At 45.8% G+C, this 20,772-nt stretch overlaps 2 protein-coding genes across 2 annotated transcripts; both read left to right on the forward strand.

Moving 5' to 3' along the window:
* Nucleotides 1–614: 614 nt before the first annotated feature.
* LOC118076325 (phosphatidylethanolamine-binding protein 1) lies at nt 615–10,803 on the forward strand. Its single transcript, XM_035098989.2, has 4 exons — nt 615–1,010; nt 3,387–3,496; nt 4,583–4,683; nt 8,927–10,803. Exons 1-4 carry the CDS (start codon nt 876–878, stop codon nt 9,142–9,144), a joined length of 564 nt encoding a protein of 187 aa, XP_034954880.1. The 5' UTR covers nt 615–875; the 3' UTR covers nt 9,145–10,803.
* A 1,645-nt stretch (nt 10,804–12,448) lies between these two features.
* Nucleotides 12,449–19,630, forward strand: CHCHD10 (coiled-coil-helix-coiled-coil-helix domain containing 10). The gene is made up of 4 exons (XM_035099203.2): nt 12,449–12,642; nt 15,910–16,126; nt 17,554–17,704; nt 18,318–19,630. The coding sequence occupies exons 1-4, from the start codon at nt 12,596–12,598 to the stop codon at nt 18,335–18,337; spliced, it is 435 nt and encodes a 144-aa protein (XP_034955094.1). The 5' UTR covers nt 12,449–12,595; the 3' UTR covers nt 18,338–19,630.
* Nucleotides 19,631–20,772: the final 1,142 nt, after the last annotated feature.

Genomic DNA, 20,772 nt, shown 5'->3' on the forward strand with positions numbered 1-20,772 from the left:
CACCTGTGCCCTCTAATTGCAGTCCTTAGAAAGCAATCCTATTTCTATTTACTCAGAAGTAAGCCTAGGGCTTGCCAATGAGAAGGTCAGTGGTTCGAATCCCCGCGATGGGGTGAGCTCCCGTTGCTTGGTCCCAGCTCCTGCCAACCTAGCAGTTCGGAAGCATGTCAAAGTGCAAGTAGATAAATAGGTACTGTAACAGCGGGAAGGTAAACAGCATTTCCGTGCGCTGCTCTGGTTCGCCAGAAGCAGCTTTGTCATGCTGGCCACATGACCTGAAAGCTGTACGCCGGCTCCCTCCGCCGATAACGCGAGATGAGCACCGCAACCCCAGAATCGGTCACGACTGGACCTAATGGTCAGGGGTCCCTTTACCTTTACCTTAAGCCCCATTGAGCCCTTAACTGCGCCCTTAAAACCTGGGAAGTCGCTTCTGAGCAAACAGTCCGTCTTAGGTGATTATAATATTTTGATTGATTAGAAAAGGTGGCCCTTAATTAGGTGGCTGCTTTTAAATTTTAATATCTATTTTTAATGCAGGCATCCATAGGCGTCATGGGTCTCGAGGGGTGGATGGGGAGCTTGGGGGGCACATTAGGCTGAGGATGCCAGGACCCCCCATCTCTGCTCTATGACATTTCCAGAGCCTTCGACCCCCTCTCCAAAGAGCACACCCCCACCGGCACACCCCTCCCTCTACCAAGAGCCAATGGGCATAAAACAGATAGGTCCCGCCTCCTCTAGGATTACAGGAGGTCGCTGTCACTTATCTAGCGCCAGATTCTCTTGCTCGGACGGGGAGCTTGCGCGCGGGATCTTTGCCCGGGAGAGATCAAGCGGAGGGGCGGCTTTCTGGGTTTTTTCTTTTTGCGAAGATGGCGGTAGATCTCGCTGACTGGGAGGTATCCCTAGAACTCTTGGAGGTGGATGAGAAGCCGGCGGTTCCTCTTTCGGTCAACTACGGGTCGGTGGAGATCGACGAGCTGGGCAAAGTCCTCACTCCCACCCAGGTAATCCACTCCAGCCACAATCCCTTTCCGTGCAAAGAAATTGATGCAAAACGCTTCCCAGCCTTTTGCACAATGGCTGCAATTGCCCTGCCTTCCCCCTACAACGCGAAAAGCGGCGTCTGCTTTTGTTTTTGTTTTGCATGCGTCCATCTCTCCTTGGGTCGAGATCACCCAAGAAAACGTCTGCTCGGTGCAGTGGGACCTCTCCCCGTTGCAGAAAATAAAATATATCCTGCGTTTGCAACGACGCGAGGTGGCAAGGCCCGCGCGCTGTGCATGGCCTCCCTCGTCTAGCGCCGGTGATCCGCTGCAAGCAGATAAAAATTAAAAGCGCCTTGCTTTCGAAAAGCCGCAGGGCGCTTTTTGCCTTCACCGAGGAATATGTGCACTTTAGGATGATGGCAAAGGAATCCCAATTGGAAGGGTCTGCATGCGTCACTTCTGCAATTTATTTTAAGACACCCGAGTTTTTTAATTTGCCATCCATCTGTTCGCTGCATCAGAGAAAGAGAGTTTCCTTTAGAATAGACAGAACGATAAGATTTGGGGTTGTTTCCCCCCCCAAAGGGTCGGAGGGGTTGTGCCAAAAATGCAACCGTTGAGAGAGGCTGGGACTTGCAAGCGGCCTGCACAGGTCTGACCTGCCCCGCCTCCTCCGATGCCAGGCTGCTGTCGGAGCCCCTGGAGCGCGTGCCGGGGCTGGCCTGCAGCAAAAGGGGAGGAGCGCGCGGGCACCCGCCGCCGGAGCAGAGCAAAGCCTGCCCGCCGCCCTTTGCACCCTCCGGGAGAGGCGTATACAGCAACGGAAGCGGAGCTGCTGCTGCTTGCAGCCAAGTTGATTGCGGCCCTAGAGAAGGTCCCAAGTTCAAATCCCTCCTATCTTCTGGTGGGGCTGGCAAAGCACTCCTGCCTGCAACCCTAGAGAACTGCTGCCGGTCAGTGCAGGCAAGCTTGAGAAAGATAGGTCCATGGCCAGACTCTGTATAAGGCAAAGTCCTATGTTGTTGTTGTTGTTTAAAAAATATTTAATGCTTTTATTAATTTTACAAAGAAAACCAATCAACAAAACAGTCAAAAATCGATACATACTGCCAAGAAAAAGAAATAGATTCATACATAACAGATTCCATTATGACTTCTGATCACCCCAATGTGGTTCCTTACTTACGTTTTCAACTGCGCAGTTTCCATTGTCTCTACTAAATTGTCTCAGTTGTATTGGTTTTGTAAAATCTCCTACTGTCATGCAGGGGTCAATCCAAACCTGCCAAAGAATTTAAATGTTTACAATGTTCTTTTAGGTTAACTCTGTAAGTATCCCACCAGGACTGGTATTTTCTGACAGCAAACATAGGAAGCTGATGAAGAAGGAAGGCAGCTTCCTATGTTTGCTGTCAGAAAACACCAGTCCCCGGTGGTGCACTTATGAATGAACACATAATTCAATGACAGGTGGGCTGTCTCTCGGTTCCCCTAGATAAAATCCAGCCTTAACTCTCCCTCTTTCCCTTTGGACTATGACAGTGGTGGGAACACATGATCTTCTGACTCCTATCAACCCCAGCTGACTCCTTTCAGTCCAATCACAGATTGCAGCTCTTAACAACTTCCAGAGGGCTGCAGGATCCTCATCCCTGAACTAGGTGAATCCCAGCTGCAGGCCTTTGCTTGGTGCCCCTGCAGGAAAACTGTATATCAGGGGTGGCCAACTCACAAGAGACTGAGATCTACTCACAGAGTTAAAAACTGGGGGTCCAGGTCAAAGTTGTTGAGCTTTTTTTTATGAAGGAAAGCCCTGTTTTTAGGGGTTCAGGTCACAGTTGTTGAGCTTTTAGGGAGGAAGAAAGCCATATTTTAGGGGGTGCAGGGCAAAAATGTTGAGCTTTTTTTAGGGGAGCCAAAGTTGTTGACCTTCTTTGGGGGGAGCCAGTGATCTGCCAGTGATCTACCACAAACATCCAGTGATCTACTGGTAGATCACGATCTACCTGTTGGATATGCCTGCTGTATATAACTGTCCCGTGTGAAATTCTGGGAGTTGTAGTTTGTTAAAGGTGCTGAGAGTTGTTAGGACGCCCCTCCCAGTTCTCAAAGTTCCCTGTGAAGAGCATTTGATGGTTAAACCACTGGGAACTGTAGCTCTGAGACCAGAATAGGGGCCTCCTTGAATTTCTTAGCACCCCTAACAAATACAGTTCCCTGATTTTTCTTTGGGGGGGGAGCCATTGCTACTGGCGTAACAGTGCTTTAAAGGTATTGTGTGAATGTGACTTTGGTTAAGGCATGGTTTGATTGGCTGGATGATGGTGAATGCGTTGTCTTCGTTTTTATATTTTTGAATAGGTTCTAAAGGTCTTGCCTTTTTGCTTCTGGCAGGTCAAGAATCGCCCGACGAAGATCGACTGGGAGAACTGCAATGCAGAAAAGCTGTACACTTTGGTCCTTACTGACCCTGATGCACCGAGCAGGAAAAACCCAAAGTTCAGGTGAGAGGGGCAGGCTGTGAGATTCAGAATTTCCATGCCGGATTTGATCCAGAAGGCAATCCGGGATTTGCAGGAAAGCAGTGTGTTGTTGTTTTTAATAATATATAAAGATTTCTTACCTTTCAAGGTCAAATGAGGCAATTGATAGGTGATCTGGAGGTTGCAGGGGGGTCTTCCTTGGAGGTAAAGGGAAAAGCAGACCTCACCTCTATTCCAACACTTGTTCCTTTATGCAGAGATGTCTGTGGCTGCGCTGCAAAATTTGAACCATCCATTCCGATGCCTGACAAAGGCCTTTTATTTATATTTTGTTTGTAAAATCAATGTCGCTATTCCTAAAAAAAAATCAGAGCGGCTTACATCCATTATACAGAAAAACAAAGCAATAAAGACTAATTTAAAAAACTAAAATTGGAAATCGGTTAACTATTAGATGTCTGCTTGATGGCCTGCATAAGCCTGACACAATAGAAAAGTTTTCAGCAGGCATTTAAAAGTGGAAACAGAAGGTTCCTGCTGTATCTCTCAGCAGAGAGTTCCACAGGACTGGGCTGATAGCAGTAAAGGCTTGGTAGCTTGCCGTCGGAAAAAGCCTCATCAGCTTCTGGCAGCCCCTGCACTTTGGAACTCCCTGCCTATTGAGATGAAGCAGGCACCTTTGCTGCCCTCCTTTTGGCTCCTGCTAAAAATGTCCTTGTTTAGACAAGCCCAGCCAGTTGCTTAGAAAGTTGAGCTAGTTTTAATCTGCTGAGTATTTTAACTTTTGTATGCTTTAAAGTATGGGTTTGATCTCCCCCCCCCCACCTTTGATTTTTGTTTTATGTTTTTACTAAACCATTTTGAGGTTTTTTTTTACAATCAAACAATTTATTAGGTAAATAAATAAATTTGGGGAACAACCAGCGACCCTTGAGCTTATGCGGAATTGGGTTTGAGAGTCTTCGTGGATCGGGCCTAGCTTCACAGAAGCTGGAACCCTGCTAATTCTATTTTTTTAGTGTTCCTGCAAGATTTACTCTGGGGAAACTGAGGCAGGTGCTCTCTCTCTCTCTCTCTCTCTCTCTTGCTCTCTCTTGCTCTCTCTAGGGAGTGGCACCACTTCCTAGTGGTCAATATGAAAGGCAATGACATCAGCAGCGGCAAAGTCTTGTCGGACTACGTGGGCTCTGGACCACCTAAAGGAACAGGTAAGCACCTGTAATGCTGGTACCATTGCTTTAATGCAAGGTCTGTGGAGTGTCTCAACTCAGTTTGCACTTTTTTGGGGGGGGGGGGAAGCAGACCTGTTGGATCAGGGCAGGCTGCAAACAGCGAAAGAAAAGCTGCAAAGCTAAACAATTCTGCTTCAGTAATTTGCATGGCTGAAATAAGAGCATAAGGAGACAGGCTCCTGGTACATTTCCGAGCACATTTCAAAGCGTTGGTGCTGACCTTTAAAACCCTAAATGGCCTCAGCCCTGTCACCCCCATCAATCAACCTGGACACTGAGGTCCAGAGCCGAGGGCCTTCTGGCGGTTCCCTCACTGCAAGAAGCCAAGTTACAGGGAACCAGGCAGAGGGCCTTCTCGGTAGTGGCACCCGCCCTGTGGGACACCCTCCCACCAGATGTCAAGGAAATAAACAGCTATATGACTTAGAAGACATCTGAAGGCAGCCCTGTTCAGGGAAGTTCTTAATGGATATTATTATTATTATTATTATTATTATTATTATTATTATTATTATTGGATATTAGTAATTGTAAGGGGGTGGGCTTACAGGGAACAGCCACCCCTCATCAAATCCAGCTCTTCGAACGGCTCTGACAACAGCGGGACAGGAGACAGGAAGGAGGAAGTGAGCGGAGCGGGCCAGGGTTCAGGCAGCCTCCAAGAGCACTACCTGCAGCCTGTGATACCAGCAAGGAAGGAGGGGCCAGCAGAGAGTTCTAGCGGGGAAACAGCAGAGGGGTGTCCTTTCAAATTCACCCCGGAACTGAGGCAATCAGCAGCTCGCAAACGCAGGGGGGCAGAGATTTGGGGGTCCCCAAACTACTCTGCTGGGGGAGGAGCCGAAAAGCGCCATTGGGAGAATCCGATAGTACTGAGGAGACATGTTTTCATGAAGCTCTTGCACTGTAAATAACGTTCACGATAAATGTATTAAAGACAAGATGATTTGGAGTGTCGTTGCTCGAGGGTAGCCAGCAACCTCCCTGACAGTAATAATAATAATTTTATTCTTTATGGATATTATTATTATTATTATTTAACTTTATTATACCCCTGCCCATCTGGCTGGGTTTCCCCAGCCACTCTGAGTGGCTCCTAACAGAATAGTAAAAGCACGATAAAACATCAAACAGTGTTTTATTGTGTCTTTATTTTATGTTGGAAGCCGCCCAGAGTAACTGGGGCAACCCAGCCAGATAGGCAGGGTATAAATAATAAAATTGTTGTTGTTGTTGTTGTTGTTAGAGCCTGCTGGATCAGGCCAGTGGCCCATTTAGTCCTGCTCCCACAGTGGCCAGTCAGGTGCCTATAGGAAACCCGCAAGCGGGACCTGAGCATAAGAACACACAAAATTCCTCAGACTACTATTGCGTCATTGATGGTGGGTGTTTAACCTTCCAGGCTCAAAGTAGAAGTCTCTTGGTGACTGCAAAATCCACTTTTGTTGTCTAGCCATTAATCCACCCATACTAACACAGCAGCACTATCCCTTGTGGACAATAGCGCTTTGAATAGCCCAGAAAGGAGAAGGACTATGGCTTAGTGGTAAGAGTACCTCCCTGATATGGTAAGGTCCCACATTCAATCCCTGGCATGTCCGGATAGGACTGGGAATGCCCACCCACCCACAATCCCCAAATCTGATACCCCGGAAACAGCTGCTGGTTGGTGTTGACAATATGAAAACATCAATCCACAGCCCAGTCATCTTCTCCAATTGGAGTACCAAGAAATATATATTCAGATTTATAGTGATTCAGCTCATTGCATTTTTTGTAGACCCTTATATGAAATAAATGGCCACCGGATGGCATTAAAGGTGTATGGGGGTTCCCCCTTTCTTTCGCACTGTTACGATTGTAGATTACGTTTTAGTTGTCTGCTTATACATTCGTACCTTGGTTGCCGAACGCCTTGTAACACATATGTTTCAGCTCCTGAACGATCGAAAACCGGAAGATGGGTGGGGTATAAATAATATACAGTGGTACCTCACAAGATGAATGCCTCGCGCAACGAAAAACTCAAAAGACGAAAGCGTTTTGGGATGTTTTTGGTGACTCGCAAGACGAAGTTTTCTATGGCCGCGCATCGCAAGACAAAGCTTTTCGGTGGGGTTTTGTTTTGTTTTTTGCCACAGCAAACCGCGATTCGCAAGATGAAATTATAGCAAGAAGAAGCGACTCGCGGAATGAATTGCTTTCGTCTTGCGAGGCACCACTGTACAGTCATGCCTTGGTTTAAGTATGCTTCGGTTTGAGTACTTTCAGTTTAAGTACTCCGTGGACCCATCTGGAATGGATTAATCCACGTTCCATTACTTTCAATGGGAAAGTTCGCTTCGGGTTAAATACGCTTCAGGTTAAGTACAGACTTCCAGAACCAATTGTGTACTTAAACCGAGGTACCACTGTATTATTATTATTATTCCGGTTTTCATACGATTTTCGGAAGCCAGATGTCCGCCGTGGCTTCCGACTGGCTGCAGGACGCTTAGTTTTTGAACGGTTCTGGGAGTTGAATGGACTCCCAGAATCAGGGTGGATTTGATTTAAATCAAACTGATTTAAATCACGATTTAAATCATGATTTAAATCACTAGTCAGTAAGGCTTGATTTAAATCATAGTTTTCTACATAAAGACTAATTCATAGAATCATAGAGTTGGAAGAGACCACAAGAGCCATCCAGTCCAACCCCCTGCCAAGCAGGAAACACCATCAAAGCATTATTGACATATGCCTGTCAAGCCTCTGCTTAAAGACCTCCAAAGAAGGAGACACCAGCAAGAATTGCTGGTATACTACCAATTCTTGCTGGTATAACTTTAATATGCAAGTAGATGAAGATTTTTAGAATAACAACTTTTCATATTAGTTTTTTATCCCCAGTTTAATAGGTTAATCATTCATATTTGGACAACTTTACTGTTGTACTTAGGAAGGAGAAAAATAATCATTACCTTAATAACAATTTAAATAGATTTATTCAACTGAAACAATAACATTACAGCATATGTTATTTGCTTAAACAAACATCCATGCTTGTTAACTAATTTGGCTAAACAAAAACAAAATATATATATTTTAAGAAATTTAGACTGTCAGCCCAGCCTACACATGAAAAACTTAAATACTGTCCACTCCAAACAATCAGAAAAATATTGTTTCTGTTCTATTCACTGAACTTCTTGAAACTTAGCACTGAAGGGGTTGTTTCTGTATTCATAGGTTTGTAGAACAATAGGATTAAGGTCTTTTCTCTCAACTCTGTTCATGTTATAACATTTTTGCTGTGAAGAAGAGGCATGTGATCTCTGTTGAGTCAAATTCAGTTTTGAGAACTGCAAAAGTAAACCAAGCATCTGTGATATCATCTTGTAGGCAGAGAAACTGCCCAATAATCTTACAAAAACCTCTGGAAGAGCATGACATTGTGAATGGATTAATGGAATTTATTTACCCAAAAAATTAAACATATACAACCTTATTCTACATAATTAAAAAACTAATCTTTATTTCATGATGGAATAACCTTTGGATGGTAATATATTTTCCTCAAAAAGCATTTTATTTTAAAAAAATCAATTTAAATCAAAAAAATCTGATTGAAATAAAAAAAATCCGATTTTTTAAAAAAAAAATCATTGATTTTTATCCACCCTGCCCAGAATGCACTCTGTTTGAGAACCAAGGTACGACTGTATTTTGTTCCAATAAAGCAACACAAATTATTTGCAAAATAATAAAATAAAATTAGAATCCTTTGCATATGCTACTGCCATGGTTCCCCCCGCAAAGGTTGGGCCACCATGCCCCTTGGTTTGATAAACTCATCTCCAGTGCCCACCAACCCTATTAAAAAGCATTATTCAGAATAGTGGTTTGCATCACCCACTAAGGAAGATAATAAAATTACTATGAGTTGCACATTTCATCAAAATCCAATTCAAACGATTTAGTTTTTTTCTGCAAAATTAATGGCCTTGATCCAGTGATACCAGCTTTTCAAAATCTGATAAGCTATTACACCTCCCAGCACCTTCATGCCCCCCCTGCCTCTAAGCAACCCCCCCCCCCCAAGGTAATCCCTTGGCCCCACTTTGGGATCCACTGTGTTACTGGATGGCTGTGACTTGCGTGTGATGGAGGGGAGGTTCGCGATCGCTTCCTCCTGACACAGGTGCGCAACCCTTGTTTTCTCTCTCGCACGCTGCAGGGCTCCATCGCTACGTGTGGCTGGTCTACGAGCAAGCCCAGGAGCTGGAATGCAACGAGCCCATCCTCAGCAACCGGTCCGGGGATAAACGGGGCAATTTCAAAGTGGAAAGTTTCCGCAAGAAGTATAAGCTGGGGGGCCCCGTGGCAGGAACATGCTACCAGGCCGAGTGGGACAACTATGTGCCGTTGCTCTACAATCAGCTGTCTGGGAAATAAAACCCGCCTCTTCCAACCCCCCACCCTCCCCCTGCTCTGATTCCTTCTCCTAGAACGGAGATCTTAAGCCCTCTACAACTCCCACTATCCCTGACCATTGGCTAACCTGGCTGGGGCAGATAGGAGTTGTACTCCAAGAGGGGCACAATGTGGAAGGAGGCTGTCTTTAGCACTCCCATTTCCTGTAGTGTTAAGTAAATTGGATTGAAGACTAATAAGTGACACACACACACCCTGCTCCTGAAACTCCAACAGGGATAGATTGATTCTGCAAGATGATTGGCCATACTAGACAGTTTCTGGTGGGGTGACAGTCAGAGGTGCAGTAAATGAATTTGTTACAACAAAGGAACTGTGGCAAAACATCTCTCTTTTGTGTGTGGCATTTTATCTACTTTTGGAGCGGTGTGGTGATGTTTTTTGGATTGGAGGGATGCACAGAACTCACACTCCTTTAGAATCCTCTTTGCTGCAAACCTATTTAGATTCCCATGTCCCTCAAAACAGCTGCATCACCTTATAACATAAATTCTGGGGGTTTAAACAATGCGGTCAGCAGCATGGAGCTGCCCGGGATCATGCTGTTGAGTTTTCCACCCTGCTGTTGAAATTTCCCTACACCACCTCGAGATGCATAGGGGCAGTGTTCTCCCCCTCCAAAACAAATCACTCTAGGCTTTCAAATATTCGTAAGCTCAGCCCAGTTCCAAGGAGGCCTTTCCTGGGACTGTTGAGTTACTTAGCCCGGAATTGCTTGCAAGCTATGAAACTGGGATTTCAAAGGGAGTGGGATAACATTAAGCAGGAATTGCTGGCTGTCCAGTTTTTTCTCGGAAAACAAAACCACAAACAGCCACTTTTCTCCTTAAAACCAAAAATTGTTGCACTAAACCACAAATGGGAGCCTTTTTTATTTGCATGTTGGAAGTTTTCTTCCAGGACAAGTGCTGACAGCGAGGAGAAAGACCAGCAGAGTCGGGGACTGAAATGTGGGCTTTATCCATTGCCTGGCGGTGCCAACCCGCGTGAAGTCACAAACACCACAAAGGCAATGCATGAAATGGTTCCATGTGTTACAAGGGGTCGCATTTGGGACTTTTACCTTTGGTCTTTGCTTCCCTGTACTTGCTACCTTTGGAGACAACACACCTAACCTCCAGCAGAGGCCAAGATGAGCGCCTTCCCCTTTAGTATGTGGTTAAAGAGAGACGATCCCCTGAGGCAGCTCCATCGTTTGTGCTTAAGATACAGGATGCTGGAAGGTGCTTCTCGGGCTTTGGTCCTCTGCTTAGATCCTGGCTGTCTTTAGTTTCTCTTGGTATCTCCACAGGATCCTGGTGTCCTCGTGAGCAGTCGATTTTAGAAATCTCTGCTTTCTTTTGTCCGTGATGTGTTTTTTTTATGAGGTTCACCCCACTGCCTTCAGTCTCATTTTGCCAATATATCTAATGTAGGAAATGTTTCTCCTCTGCCCCACCCCCTCCCCCAAAATGTGTCTCTTAAACCAATGTGTAAACAAGGCCTTTTGATGTTCTTGGGAGATCTTTGAATGCTGCACACATACATTGTCACTTGCGTTTATAGCCCTCTGTTGACAAGGGGCTGTGGTTTATGCTTTGACTCTGTTCTCGTTCTTTGAATTAAAAGCTTGGAATTGAAGGTGGTCCTTTGCTTTTTATAGCTGTAGAAATGTATTATAAAAATATGACACTAGAGAGCACTGTAGAACAGTGACACATCAATGGGACATTGCATTTGAGAGCTATGTAACCTTTTTTTAAACTGCGTTTTACTGATCAGTGTAGATCCAGCCTTAGGCTCCGCTAGTTTAATGGAGCCTCCATGTGGAGAAGAGGCTGGAGACATCGTCTGTTCCTAGCTTCATAGGCGTATTTCCAGCCACTGTTGGAGAATGTATTTAGATTGATATAGATATATCCATCCATGCATCACTGGCAGTCATTAGGGACAATAGCACACAAAAATGGCTTATATTGGGGAAAATAAATTATTAAAATATTAGGAGATACTTAGCAGTAAAATGCTGATCAATTTTCATGAGGGGTTTAAAAAAAATCACAAACTGATGTGGAAATCTTGTAAAAATTAGAACACGGGAACAAAAGTTTGCGTATTTGCTCATCCTTAACCCTGGGAATGGAGCTACAAAGTTTTGGAAACGGGTATGGCCGAGAGGCTGAAACACCCAATAGCATTCTATGCTGCAACATCGTGTTCCAGGTCCCACTGTGTCTGTTAAGATTCAGCTATACAAGGGGAAGCTGGTTGCAAAGGAAAACTCGAGAAAGATGTTCCAATGCAGGTGGACTTTAGTGTTATTGATTTTCAGTGAAATACACACCCACGCAAGTGCTGTGGAGGGAAATGAAGGCTACCTTCTCGCTAGTTGCATAATAGTTACTTGACACACAGAGAAAAGAGTGCCATCTGGGTTTTTTTGCTATTCTGCAGCATCTCTGTTGTTCTGCTAGAGTAGTCAGGACAACGTGACAATCACCTGAACACAAGTCGCTCTGTCTTTTGTGTCTTCCCACCCACCCTGCTCCCAGTAACATGGAGAAAACACCACTGTGCTCCCCTGTATGGTTTTCTTAAGTCAAAGACACTCGGATTATGCATGAGAGAAAGCAAGCAGAGATTTCACCCCCTCCCTCTAGTCATTGGAAGACGTTAAACTGCGCAGCTATTCAAGCAGGCATAGGCAACCTTGGCTCTCCAGATGTTTTGGCACTACAACTCCCATGATCCCTGACCACTGGCCCGTTAGCTAGGGATGGTGGGAGTTGTAGTTCCAAAACATCTGGAAAGTCAAGGTTGCCTATGCCTGTATTAGAGTGAGGTGATCCAGATAATGCATTCATGGAGAGGCTATCAGACTCCAACACCCATCAAGCATCACCAGCATAGCTAATGGCCAAGGATTATGGGAGTTGTAGTCCCAAAACATCTGGAGGGCCGAGTTTGGGGATGCCTGAGCTAGAGACACTGACAGAGCGTCGCCAGCAGCTGTTAGATATGATAGGTAAAGAGAACCTCCAGGTTCAAAACAATTTTACAATATATTTACCTAATCGTCAAAAGGAACCAGAAAGCTCCGTCAATAGGCGGCGTTGCTGCGCCTCTACAATTTATAGCTCTATGAGGAGGGGGAGGACAGGTGTCTGTGAATGGGCGGGGGGAAGTGTCTCCAAACTAGCGTCGGCAAGAAGAGGGCAGAGACTTCATTGGCTGCGCGGCTTTGCGCCTGCTCAGAGCGAACGTTCTAATTCTAATGATTGATGCTGAACCACGTGGGTTCCATTCTTGAAACTAGCTGCGCAACGATCGAGTTCAAGGAGACTCGGAGTGTCTTTTGCAAGGAAGCAGCAGGAGGAGGAGAAGGCCGGCCGGCAGTCAGGAGCAGCGCTGATATAATAGACCCAAGATCAACATGCCCAGGGGCAGCCGGAGCGTGGGATCCCGGTCGACCGTGGCCAGGTACGAGGGCAGCGTCTAAGCAGCGAGGTTGGCAAAGTCACCTTTAAATAAGAAAGGGCTTAGTTTTCAAAGGAGCAGTTGCAAGGGCCCTCCCTCTGTCCTGGGGAAAAACCCCTATCACTCCCCGCCTCATACCAGGAGGGAAGAAAATCGTTCTCTGTACACGCACATTTCTTTATGTATTTGTGTTATAGCGTTTGTATCCTGTCGCTTCTCGAAGGACCTCAAGGTGACCTCTCTTCACTCCCTTCAGTTTTTTTCTCACAACAACCCTGTTAGGTAGGCCAGGTTAAGAGAGAACAGCTGGCCCAGCCAAGGTCATGCAATGAGCTTTTTGACTGTTTTCCCTAGCCTCAGACTGACTCTCTAACCACTATACCAGAGTGTGTCTTGTGGGTCAAAAATGCCGAGTTCTGACACTGGAAATAGGTGGGGAAGTTTGGGGTGGCTCCCAATTCACATAAAATAAAATAAAATAATCTTTGGGGAGGAGGTTGTTGATTTTAATTTTTTTTTCCCGCCCATCCTCCCAGAGATGCCCAGGGCAGCAGACACCAAAGGGGTAAGACAGTAGCAGTGAATTGAACATAAAACTGTCGCGCTTACCACTAATCAGGACCCCCACCTTATAAATGGACGCACCTTATTCCCGTCATTGTAAGTTCATCAAATTGTAGAGTTGGAAGGGACCATGGGGGTCATCTAGTCCAACCCTCTTTTGTCCTTTGTGGGTGTCGAACCCATGACCCTGAGATCAAGAGTCTCAGGCTCTACCGATTTGAGTTTTTTGCTGGGTTGTAACCTGTCCCAGGACCTTAGGGTGAAGGGTTGGTAAAAAAAATAGTAATAATTTCAAGGTCACTTAGGAACAGTATCTTTCAGCCATCAAATGCCCAGGAAAACAGGAATGTTTTTAAGGAGGGTAGGAGAGGCAACTCAGCAGGGAGGGCATTCCACAAATTAGGAACCAACACCTAGAAGGTTCTGTCGTGCGTCACTGCTTTTGAGTGTGGGTAGCTGAAGGTTGTTGGTTTGCTCGTAGATCTGAAGGCTATCAGTGAGATCAGGCCTGGTTAAAATAATGAGATTCCACTTTTTAGAATGAGAAAAGGCTGTTTGGAAGTCTTAAACTGCAAAATAATAATTGGTAGTGAGGATGCTGCTTTTTTTTTTCTTCCTTTCTAAAAAAATGTGGCTGTTTCGGTTTTATGGTGTGTGTTTTTGCAAGGTGCTCTTTTCTGGAACATTCTAAGGCTTTGTTTCCATAACCTCTCCCTTCCCTGGTAAAGGCAGCAGCAAGCAGTTCAATAGTTTACTGGGAAACACACACACACACGGTTTTTAGATTTCCCCCATCAATTTCCAGCATTGAACTTGTTGCCTCGTGGAGGTGCTAAGATACCTTCAGGTCAGGATATTGGAACACAGGAAACTGACTAATACAGAGTCAGACAATTGGTCCACCTTGCTCGGTATTGCCTACGCTGGCTGGCAGCAGCTCTCCAGGTTTGCAGACTGAAAATATTCACTAGAGAGCGGGCCAGAGATACTGTAAATAAATAAATAAATACATTACAAGGATTTGGGATGAGGAAGAGGGAGGACTAGAACAGGCATCCCCAAACTCGGCCCTCCAGATGTTTTGGGACTATAAATTCCATCATCCCTAGCTAACAGGACCAGTGGTCAGGGATGATGGGAATTGTAGTCTCAAAACATCTGGATGGCTGAGTTTGGGGGTGCCTGGACTAGAACGTTCTGGATACAAATCTAATATTTGAGTTGTATTTACCTGCTGTTTCACTTGATGGCAAAAATCGGCGAGCATCCCAAGGTGACCTTTTGGAATTGCTGGTTGTGTTAACGTCGGTCTTGTGTTTAGATTGTTTTGAAAGAAAGTGAACTCTGCTCCCTGGTGGGTCAGAAGTAAACCAAAAGCTGTGCCAGATTCAGCTAGCCGGTTGTGACAGCAGGAACCCACGAAGATTTGAACACAAGGGCTTTTGCCAGCACAATGGGGCTTTCCCCTCCCCCCTGTCTGCCCCACAAAATTGATTCGGGGGGGGGGCCATTGAGAGCAGTGTTAGAAACTCAGATATATACCGTATTTTTCGCTCCATAGGATGCACCTGACCACAGGACGCACCTAGTTTTTAGAGGAGGAAAACAAGGGAATTTTTTTTTTTGCTTTCTTGAATTGTCCTAGGCATAGCAGCCAACTCTTAGAGGCCTAGGTGCCTTTGCCCCCCCCCCAAATTAAATATTTGAGGAAGCTTATTTTGCAAAGGGAGAAAGCTCCATTTCTTTTAGGGTCAGCTCAAAGTTGTGCAGCTTCTTTTGCAAATGGGGAAAGCCCCGTTTTTGGGGGGGCGGGGGTCAGCTCAGAGTTGTGCATCTTTTTTGCAAAGGGGGAAAGCGCCATTTTTTAGGATCAGCTCAAAGTTGCCGAGTTTCTTTGCAAAGGGAAAAAATCCTTGCAAAGGGAAAAATCAACTCACAGTTCTGCAGCTTCTCTAGGAAAGGGACCCATTTCTACAGTTTCCAGACAGATAATCTAATCAGCCAGTCACATGTCTCCCTCTGCAGACAACTATTGAGGCCTAGGCAAGGGGCCGGGAGGGACTGGGAAGGAGCTAGCTCCCTTATCTCCCTCTCTGATCTCTTGTAATCAGCTGCTGAGCTGGTTCCTTTCTCTTTTCCTCTTGTTAGCCTTTAGTTCTTTCTTTAAAAAAGTATTTAAAAAGCACGATGCCCCTGGGCAATTCGGCTCCAGGGACCACGCATTCGCTCCATAAGACGCACAGACATTTCCTCTTACTTTTTAGGAGGAAAAAAGTGCTTCTTATGGAACGAAAAATACGGTAAGCTAGGTGCCAAATGGCCTCTTAGACCAGGGTTACAGTCGCCAAAACGGAATGCCTAGTTGCCATTTTTCAATACGACTTTTTGGTTCCTGAATTTCATTCTGGTTGTGCAGATAAAATGTGACAGGTAGAATTCCACAGGACGTGTCCCTAGTGTGTGAGCACAGTCCAGATCCAAGGATCTCCAGGCATGCACCTCCAGATGGTGGAGACGCCAGGTGTCAGTCATTCTGGCGCCCGGGCATGTTGACTTGGTGGCAAGTAGCTGGCAGGCAGGTGCAAAATGCACCTGGTTGGTTGGTGGCGGTCATAGTCCATCAGGTTGGAGAAGACCACTCTGTTGGCAACCCCTGAACCAAGTTTTCATTGGTTCTTTTATTTCCTCTTCTCTTTCTCTCAACAGCCCATCTCATGCCCACCCCCCAGCTCACCCTCCTCCTTCGGCAATGGCTGCTCCAGCTCAGCCCCAACAGCCTGGCTTAATGGCCCAGATGGCTACGACCGCGGCAGGAGTGGCTGTTGGCTCTGCGGTGGGTCATGTGGTTGGTGGCGCACTCACCGGGGCCTTCAGCGGAGGGAGCAGCTCCGAGCCGGCCAAGCCAGCCAGCGGTGCTGTCCAGGTGAGGCTGTAATTGTCAAGTTGCTCTGTGTGTGTGTGTGTCTGTGTCACTAAGGGGGTAGGAATGACTGCTAGCCTTCTAAGTGCACAACAGTGCAATTTTCTGTGCATTCTTCTTCATCTATATCGGTGGTCCTCAAACTTTCCTCTGCGCCCACACTTTCAGGATAAAAAAATTGTTTGTGCCGCACCAAATTTTTTATCAATACAAAATGCATTGGAAAACATCGAACACAACCACTTTATGATATGATCATGGGGCATCCGGAAACTATAAAACAATGCAGCTACATAAGAACAGGAATCAGTCCCAGAATATAATTATAATCAAGCTTCTTAGATATATACCGTACCTTGAGTGTGTGTACAAATTCAATGAGAGGCGTGAGCTTGCTTTTTCTCACCTCCTCATCAACATGGAGAAGCCTTTCTCTTTTCTGATCGTTCATATTTGACAGAGTTGAAGATCCCTGTTCACAACAATATGCTGTGGAGAACTGTAGAAGAATAGCCAGTGCTCTTGAGAGTTGTGGATGCTGTTACTGGTTGTACATTCCCCAAAAATAATCTTTATCCTATCGTATCCTATCCTGTACTGAAATGTTGACATTTTCTTTTATTGTTCTTGAATCTTCCTGCCACACTTCACATCCTCTCCTGCCATACCAGTTTGAGAACCGCTGATCTGCCTTATGGTTATGCACTGTAATGCAGCATACAAGATGATAAATCCCCGCCCCGAGGAGATTGCAGTCTAAAATCTGATGCAGGAGAGTGTTCATAGAATCTAAGAGTTGGATGGTACCTCAACGGACATTTTATTCTGTGAAATGCCCTGGATGAAGGGTGGTTTATTATTATTATTATTATTATTATTATTATTATTATTATTATTATTACAACAACTGCAACCCCCTGCCATGCAAGAATCCTGCTCACAGCCATCTCTGGTTGGGTTCAGACCACCAGCCATGGGCCTAATTCTGTCTGCTAGGCCCCTCCATTTCGCCCAGGAGACCATTCCAGCCAAGCCACACCCACCTGCCCTCCCAGCATTGTTGCATGCCACACACTCAGCAGAAACACTTCTCTAGCAGCAATTGGGGGGGGGGAATGTCTGTGCATGTATAGACCTATTTTATGCAAGGTGGGACAGGGGTAGTGGCCATCATTGGAGATGGAGAGAGCCTGGCATCCTCTTGACCTCCATGGGATGACTCTTGCTAGCTAAAAGTAGACACTTTGACGCTAAGCCGTTTGGCTATGGGTTTAATTAAAGGCAAAGCCTGCCTGGAAGATTAGCTTGGTAGAGCTGTCCTTGGTTAATCGGGAGACGTTACATCTGCAAAACCATTTCCTCCCGGGTGAAGTCCCTTCTCGGAAAGGTTCACCTGCGGTTATTTGCTCCTCTCTTTTCCTTGTCTGCAGGAGTCCAGGCCGCAGCCAGCCTATCAGGGATCCCAGTTCGGCCCCTGCCACTACGAGATAAAGCAGTTCCTCGACTGCGCTACCAACCAGAGCGACCTAACGTTGTGCGAGGGCTTCAACGAGGCCCTGAAGCAGTGCAAGTACAACAGCGGTGAGTGTTTCAGCACGGAGGCGAGCGCCTCATCACCTGGTTCTCCATTGGGGTTTGAGAGATGGCTGCGAGTCTCCTAACCCTGAGAAGGGTCCCTGTTACTGCTCTGAAGCCAATGCGCTGGGAGCATACCCAGCCCTGTCAAAACGGAACAAACCTGTGCAAGAGCATAGGGTCCTAGAGGGGATTTGGAGGTCATAAAGTCCAACCAATGGAGACAGGTCCATAAGAGCAAATGGGGCACTCACTGCCCCACCAACCTCAGGCAGCCTGCACCAGTCTACCTTCTGACTTACAACCAGTCCAAGGGTTGGCACTGCCTATCATCAGCTTCTTCCTCCTCCTCCAATTAGTTGGCTCTGCTTGCCATTCACTGTGGCGCCACCTACTGTTGGCCTCCCTGCCTTCCACCTTACCAGTCCTAGTGGGCTTGTTTGTTTGTTAAGGGTGCTGGGAATTGCAGCTCTGTGCAGGGGGAGGGAAACTACAGTTCCCAGGATTCTTAGCGGACAAGCAGTATGCGCTAAATGTGCTTTAAATGTTTGGCATCACCTTCAGGCGCCAACTGTCTACTCTGTGCTGAAACTGAGTCTGTTATTCTTCCTTTCTGCAGGGGTTACTTCCCTCCCATGAGGACATTTTAGCACTAATGCCGCAAAATGAGAAGAACCTGGAAAGAGCAACAAACCAAAGGAGCCCAGAAGGGCTGTGGACTGGAAGACAGAGAAAGATGAAGGATCTGATCAGATTGGGGGGGGGGGACCCAAAGCTCTCTAGTGTTGTTCTCAGTTGTAGGCTGGCAAACAAGGAGAATTCTAGCTGAAATTCTTATAGCAGAGTTTTAAGGATCTGTGTCCCACTTGAATTCTTGTAGAGAAATGTAAAATAAAAGGAGATGGTTTTATTTTAATCTACAACTTGTCTATATGTTTCTGTTGATTCAAACACACATGTGCGCTCATAAACATTTTCGTTAACCACTCTGTGTTGTAGTGGTCAGAGTGGCAGACTAGGACCTTGGAAAGACCTCTGTGAAGCTCACAGAGTGACCTTGGGCAAGTCACTTACTCTCATCCGAACCTACCTCACAGGGTTGTTGTGGTAGATTAAATGAGGAAGGGGAGAGCCATGTATTCCACTTTGGTTTCCTTGGAGGAAAAGGTGGGATATAAATACAGTCTATAAAATTGTTTTCCTGCAGTTTCCAGCAACTGGTATTCAGAAGCATTACAAGCCGTGACTGCCCAACTCTCCAATTTGGCCCAGGAGGCCGATTCCTACGATCCCTGATCTAAAATCGGATGTGATGGAGTCAACATGGGAAGGGAAACTGAGGCCAGGGTCAGCCAACAGTTCCTGCAATTGGGGCTGCCGCCTTCCGGAGGTGGCTGGGGGGAACAGGAGCAGCAAGTGACCCCCATTGCAAGGTCAGACTCGCAACAGAAAGGCTTTCTAACATAGGGAAATACTCAGCTCCTGGTCTTCAAAAAGGCTTGTCTGGACTGCTGCTAGATATTTCCACTTTTTCCCCCCTAACTAGAAGTAAAAGATTACCAATCAAACATTCCAACCTGCCCCAGCCCTGCCCCGCTTTTCCCAACCCAAAGGCATCGCTCAAATGTAAACTATAACAGTAAAGTTCATGCGAACACAGAACTGGAGGGAGACAGAAAGTTGCTGATATCAATATGAAGGAAAATGTATTATTGAATGCAGAAGGTAAAATTAGTCTTCGTTCGTGTGCTGACCACTAGTCTGCCATTAAGGTCTCTTGGGTTTTTTTTGCACTCTGGGAAAAGTTTTTGCATCAGTTTTTCAGAAAATGCTAGTTCCCAAATTACATTATACCATTTTTGTACGTTTAAATCGTTTGCTTCTTTCCAATTTCTAGCTAGAATACTATTGCCACCAATAAATAAGCAAATAAATGTTTATGCAATTAGCCTTTGTTGTCTATACTGAATTTTTTTAACAGGTTTTCCCCAGTACTTTTGTTATTTCTATAAAAAAAAATCTCATCCCAGAACTGGGTGGATATTTCAGGTTCTGATACTTTCTTCCTTCCCTGCTCCCCCTTTCCTTCCTACTCCTCTCTTGTTCTCCCCCACTTCTTAATTCTTCTTTCTTTTGTATTTCTTCTTCTCTGGCTGATCTCAAAAAGGTAGACTTGAAGCAATCCACTCAATTCCTTCCCTCCCTCACTTAAAAACCACACAAACCGTCATGGCTGCTCTTTGCCACAAGAGGGTTCTCTGGTCTCCTCCATGATTAGCGTAGAACCACTCTAAATGTGCTATAAAATCATTTGGCCCCTAAGGAAAATGCCTGAGTCCATTCTGAACAGCTGAGAGCCAAGTGCATGCTGGGAAATGTAGTTCCAAGGGAGAGAAAAGCACCTGCCACTCCAACTTCCCAGGAACCAGAAGTAAGTAACATGTTTAAAACCTCTACAGTATTTACTCGAGTCTAAGGTGCACCTTTTTTGCCAAATTATGTTGCAAAAATTAGCATGCATATTGGAATCGATGGTTCATTAGACTCTAGTAAATACAGTGATTCTCAGCAAGAGCCTTCTGGGCACCATGAGAGATCCATGTGAGCACTCCTGTGCCCACAGGCACCACGTTGGGAACCCCAGGGTTAGAGTCATGCTTAAGGACGAGGTTGAAATCTTCCCATAGCCAGCCACTCTGTCTCAGCCCAGCTACTTTGCAGGGTTGTTTTAGAGCAGGGTTTCCCAAATGTGGGTCTCCAGCTGTTTTTGGACTGCAACTCCCATCATCCCTAGCTAGCAAGGCCAGTGGTCCGGGATGATGGGAGTTGTAGTCCAAAAACTGCTCGAAACTCACGTTTGGAAAACCCTGTTTTAGAGCATACAATGCAGCTCAAATCCCCGCTTAGTCCTGTAGCTCAGTTAGCTGAGTGACAGCTGTCATGAAGACTAAAATGTTGGGCCGGTCACTCTCCCTCAGCCTAACCTACCTTGCAGGGTCGTCGTGAGGATAACGTGGGAGTTGGAGCATTCTGTATAAGCGCCTTGAAAGGAAAGGTGATAAAGAAATGAAATT

The sequence above is a fragment of the Zootoca vivipara genome, chromosome 17, assembly GCF_963506605.1.
Source record: "Zootoca vivipara chromosome 17, rZooViv1.1, whole genome shotgun sequence".
Lineage (NCBI taxonomy): Eukaryota > Metazoa > Chordata > Lepidosauria > Squamata > Lacertidae > Zootoca > Zootoca vivipara.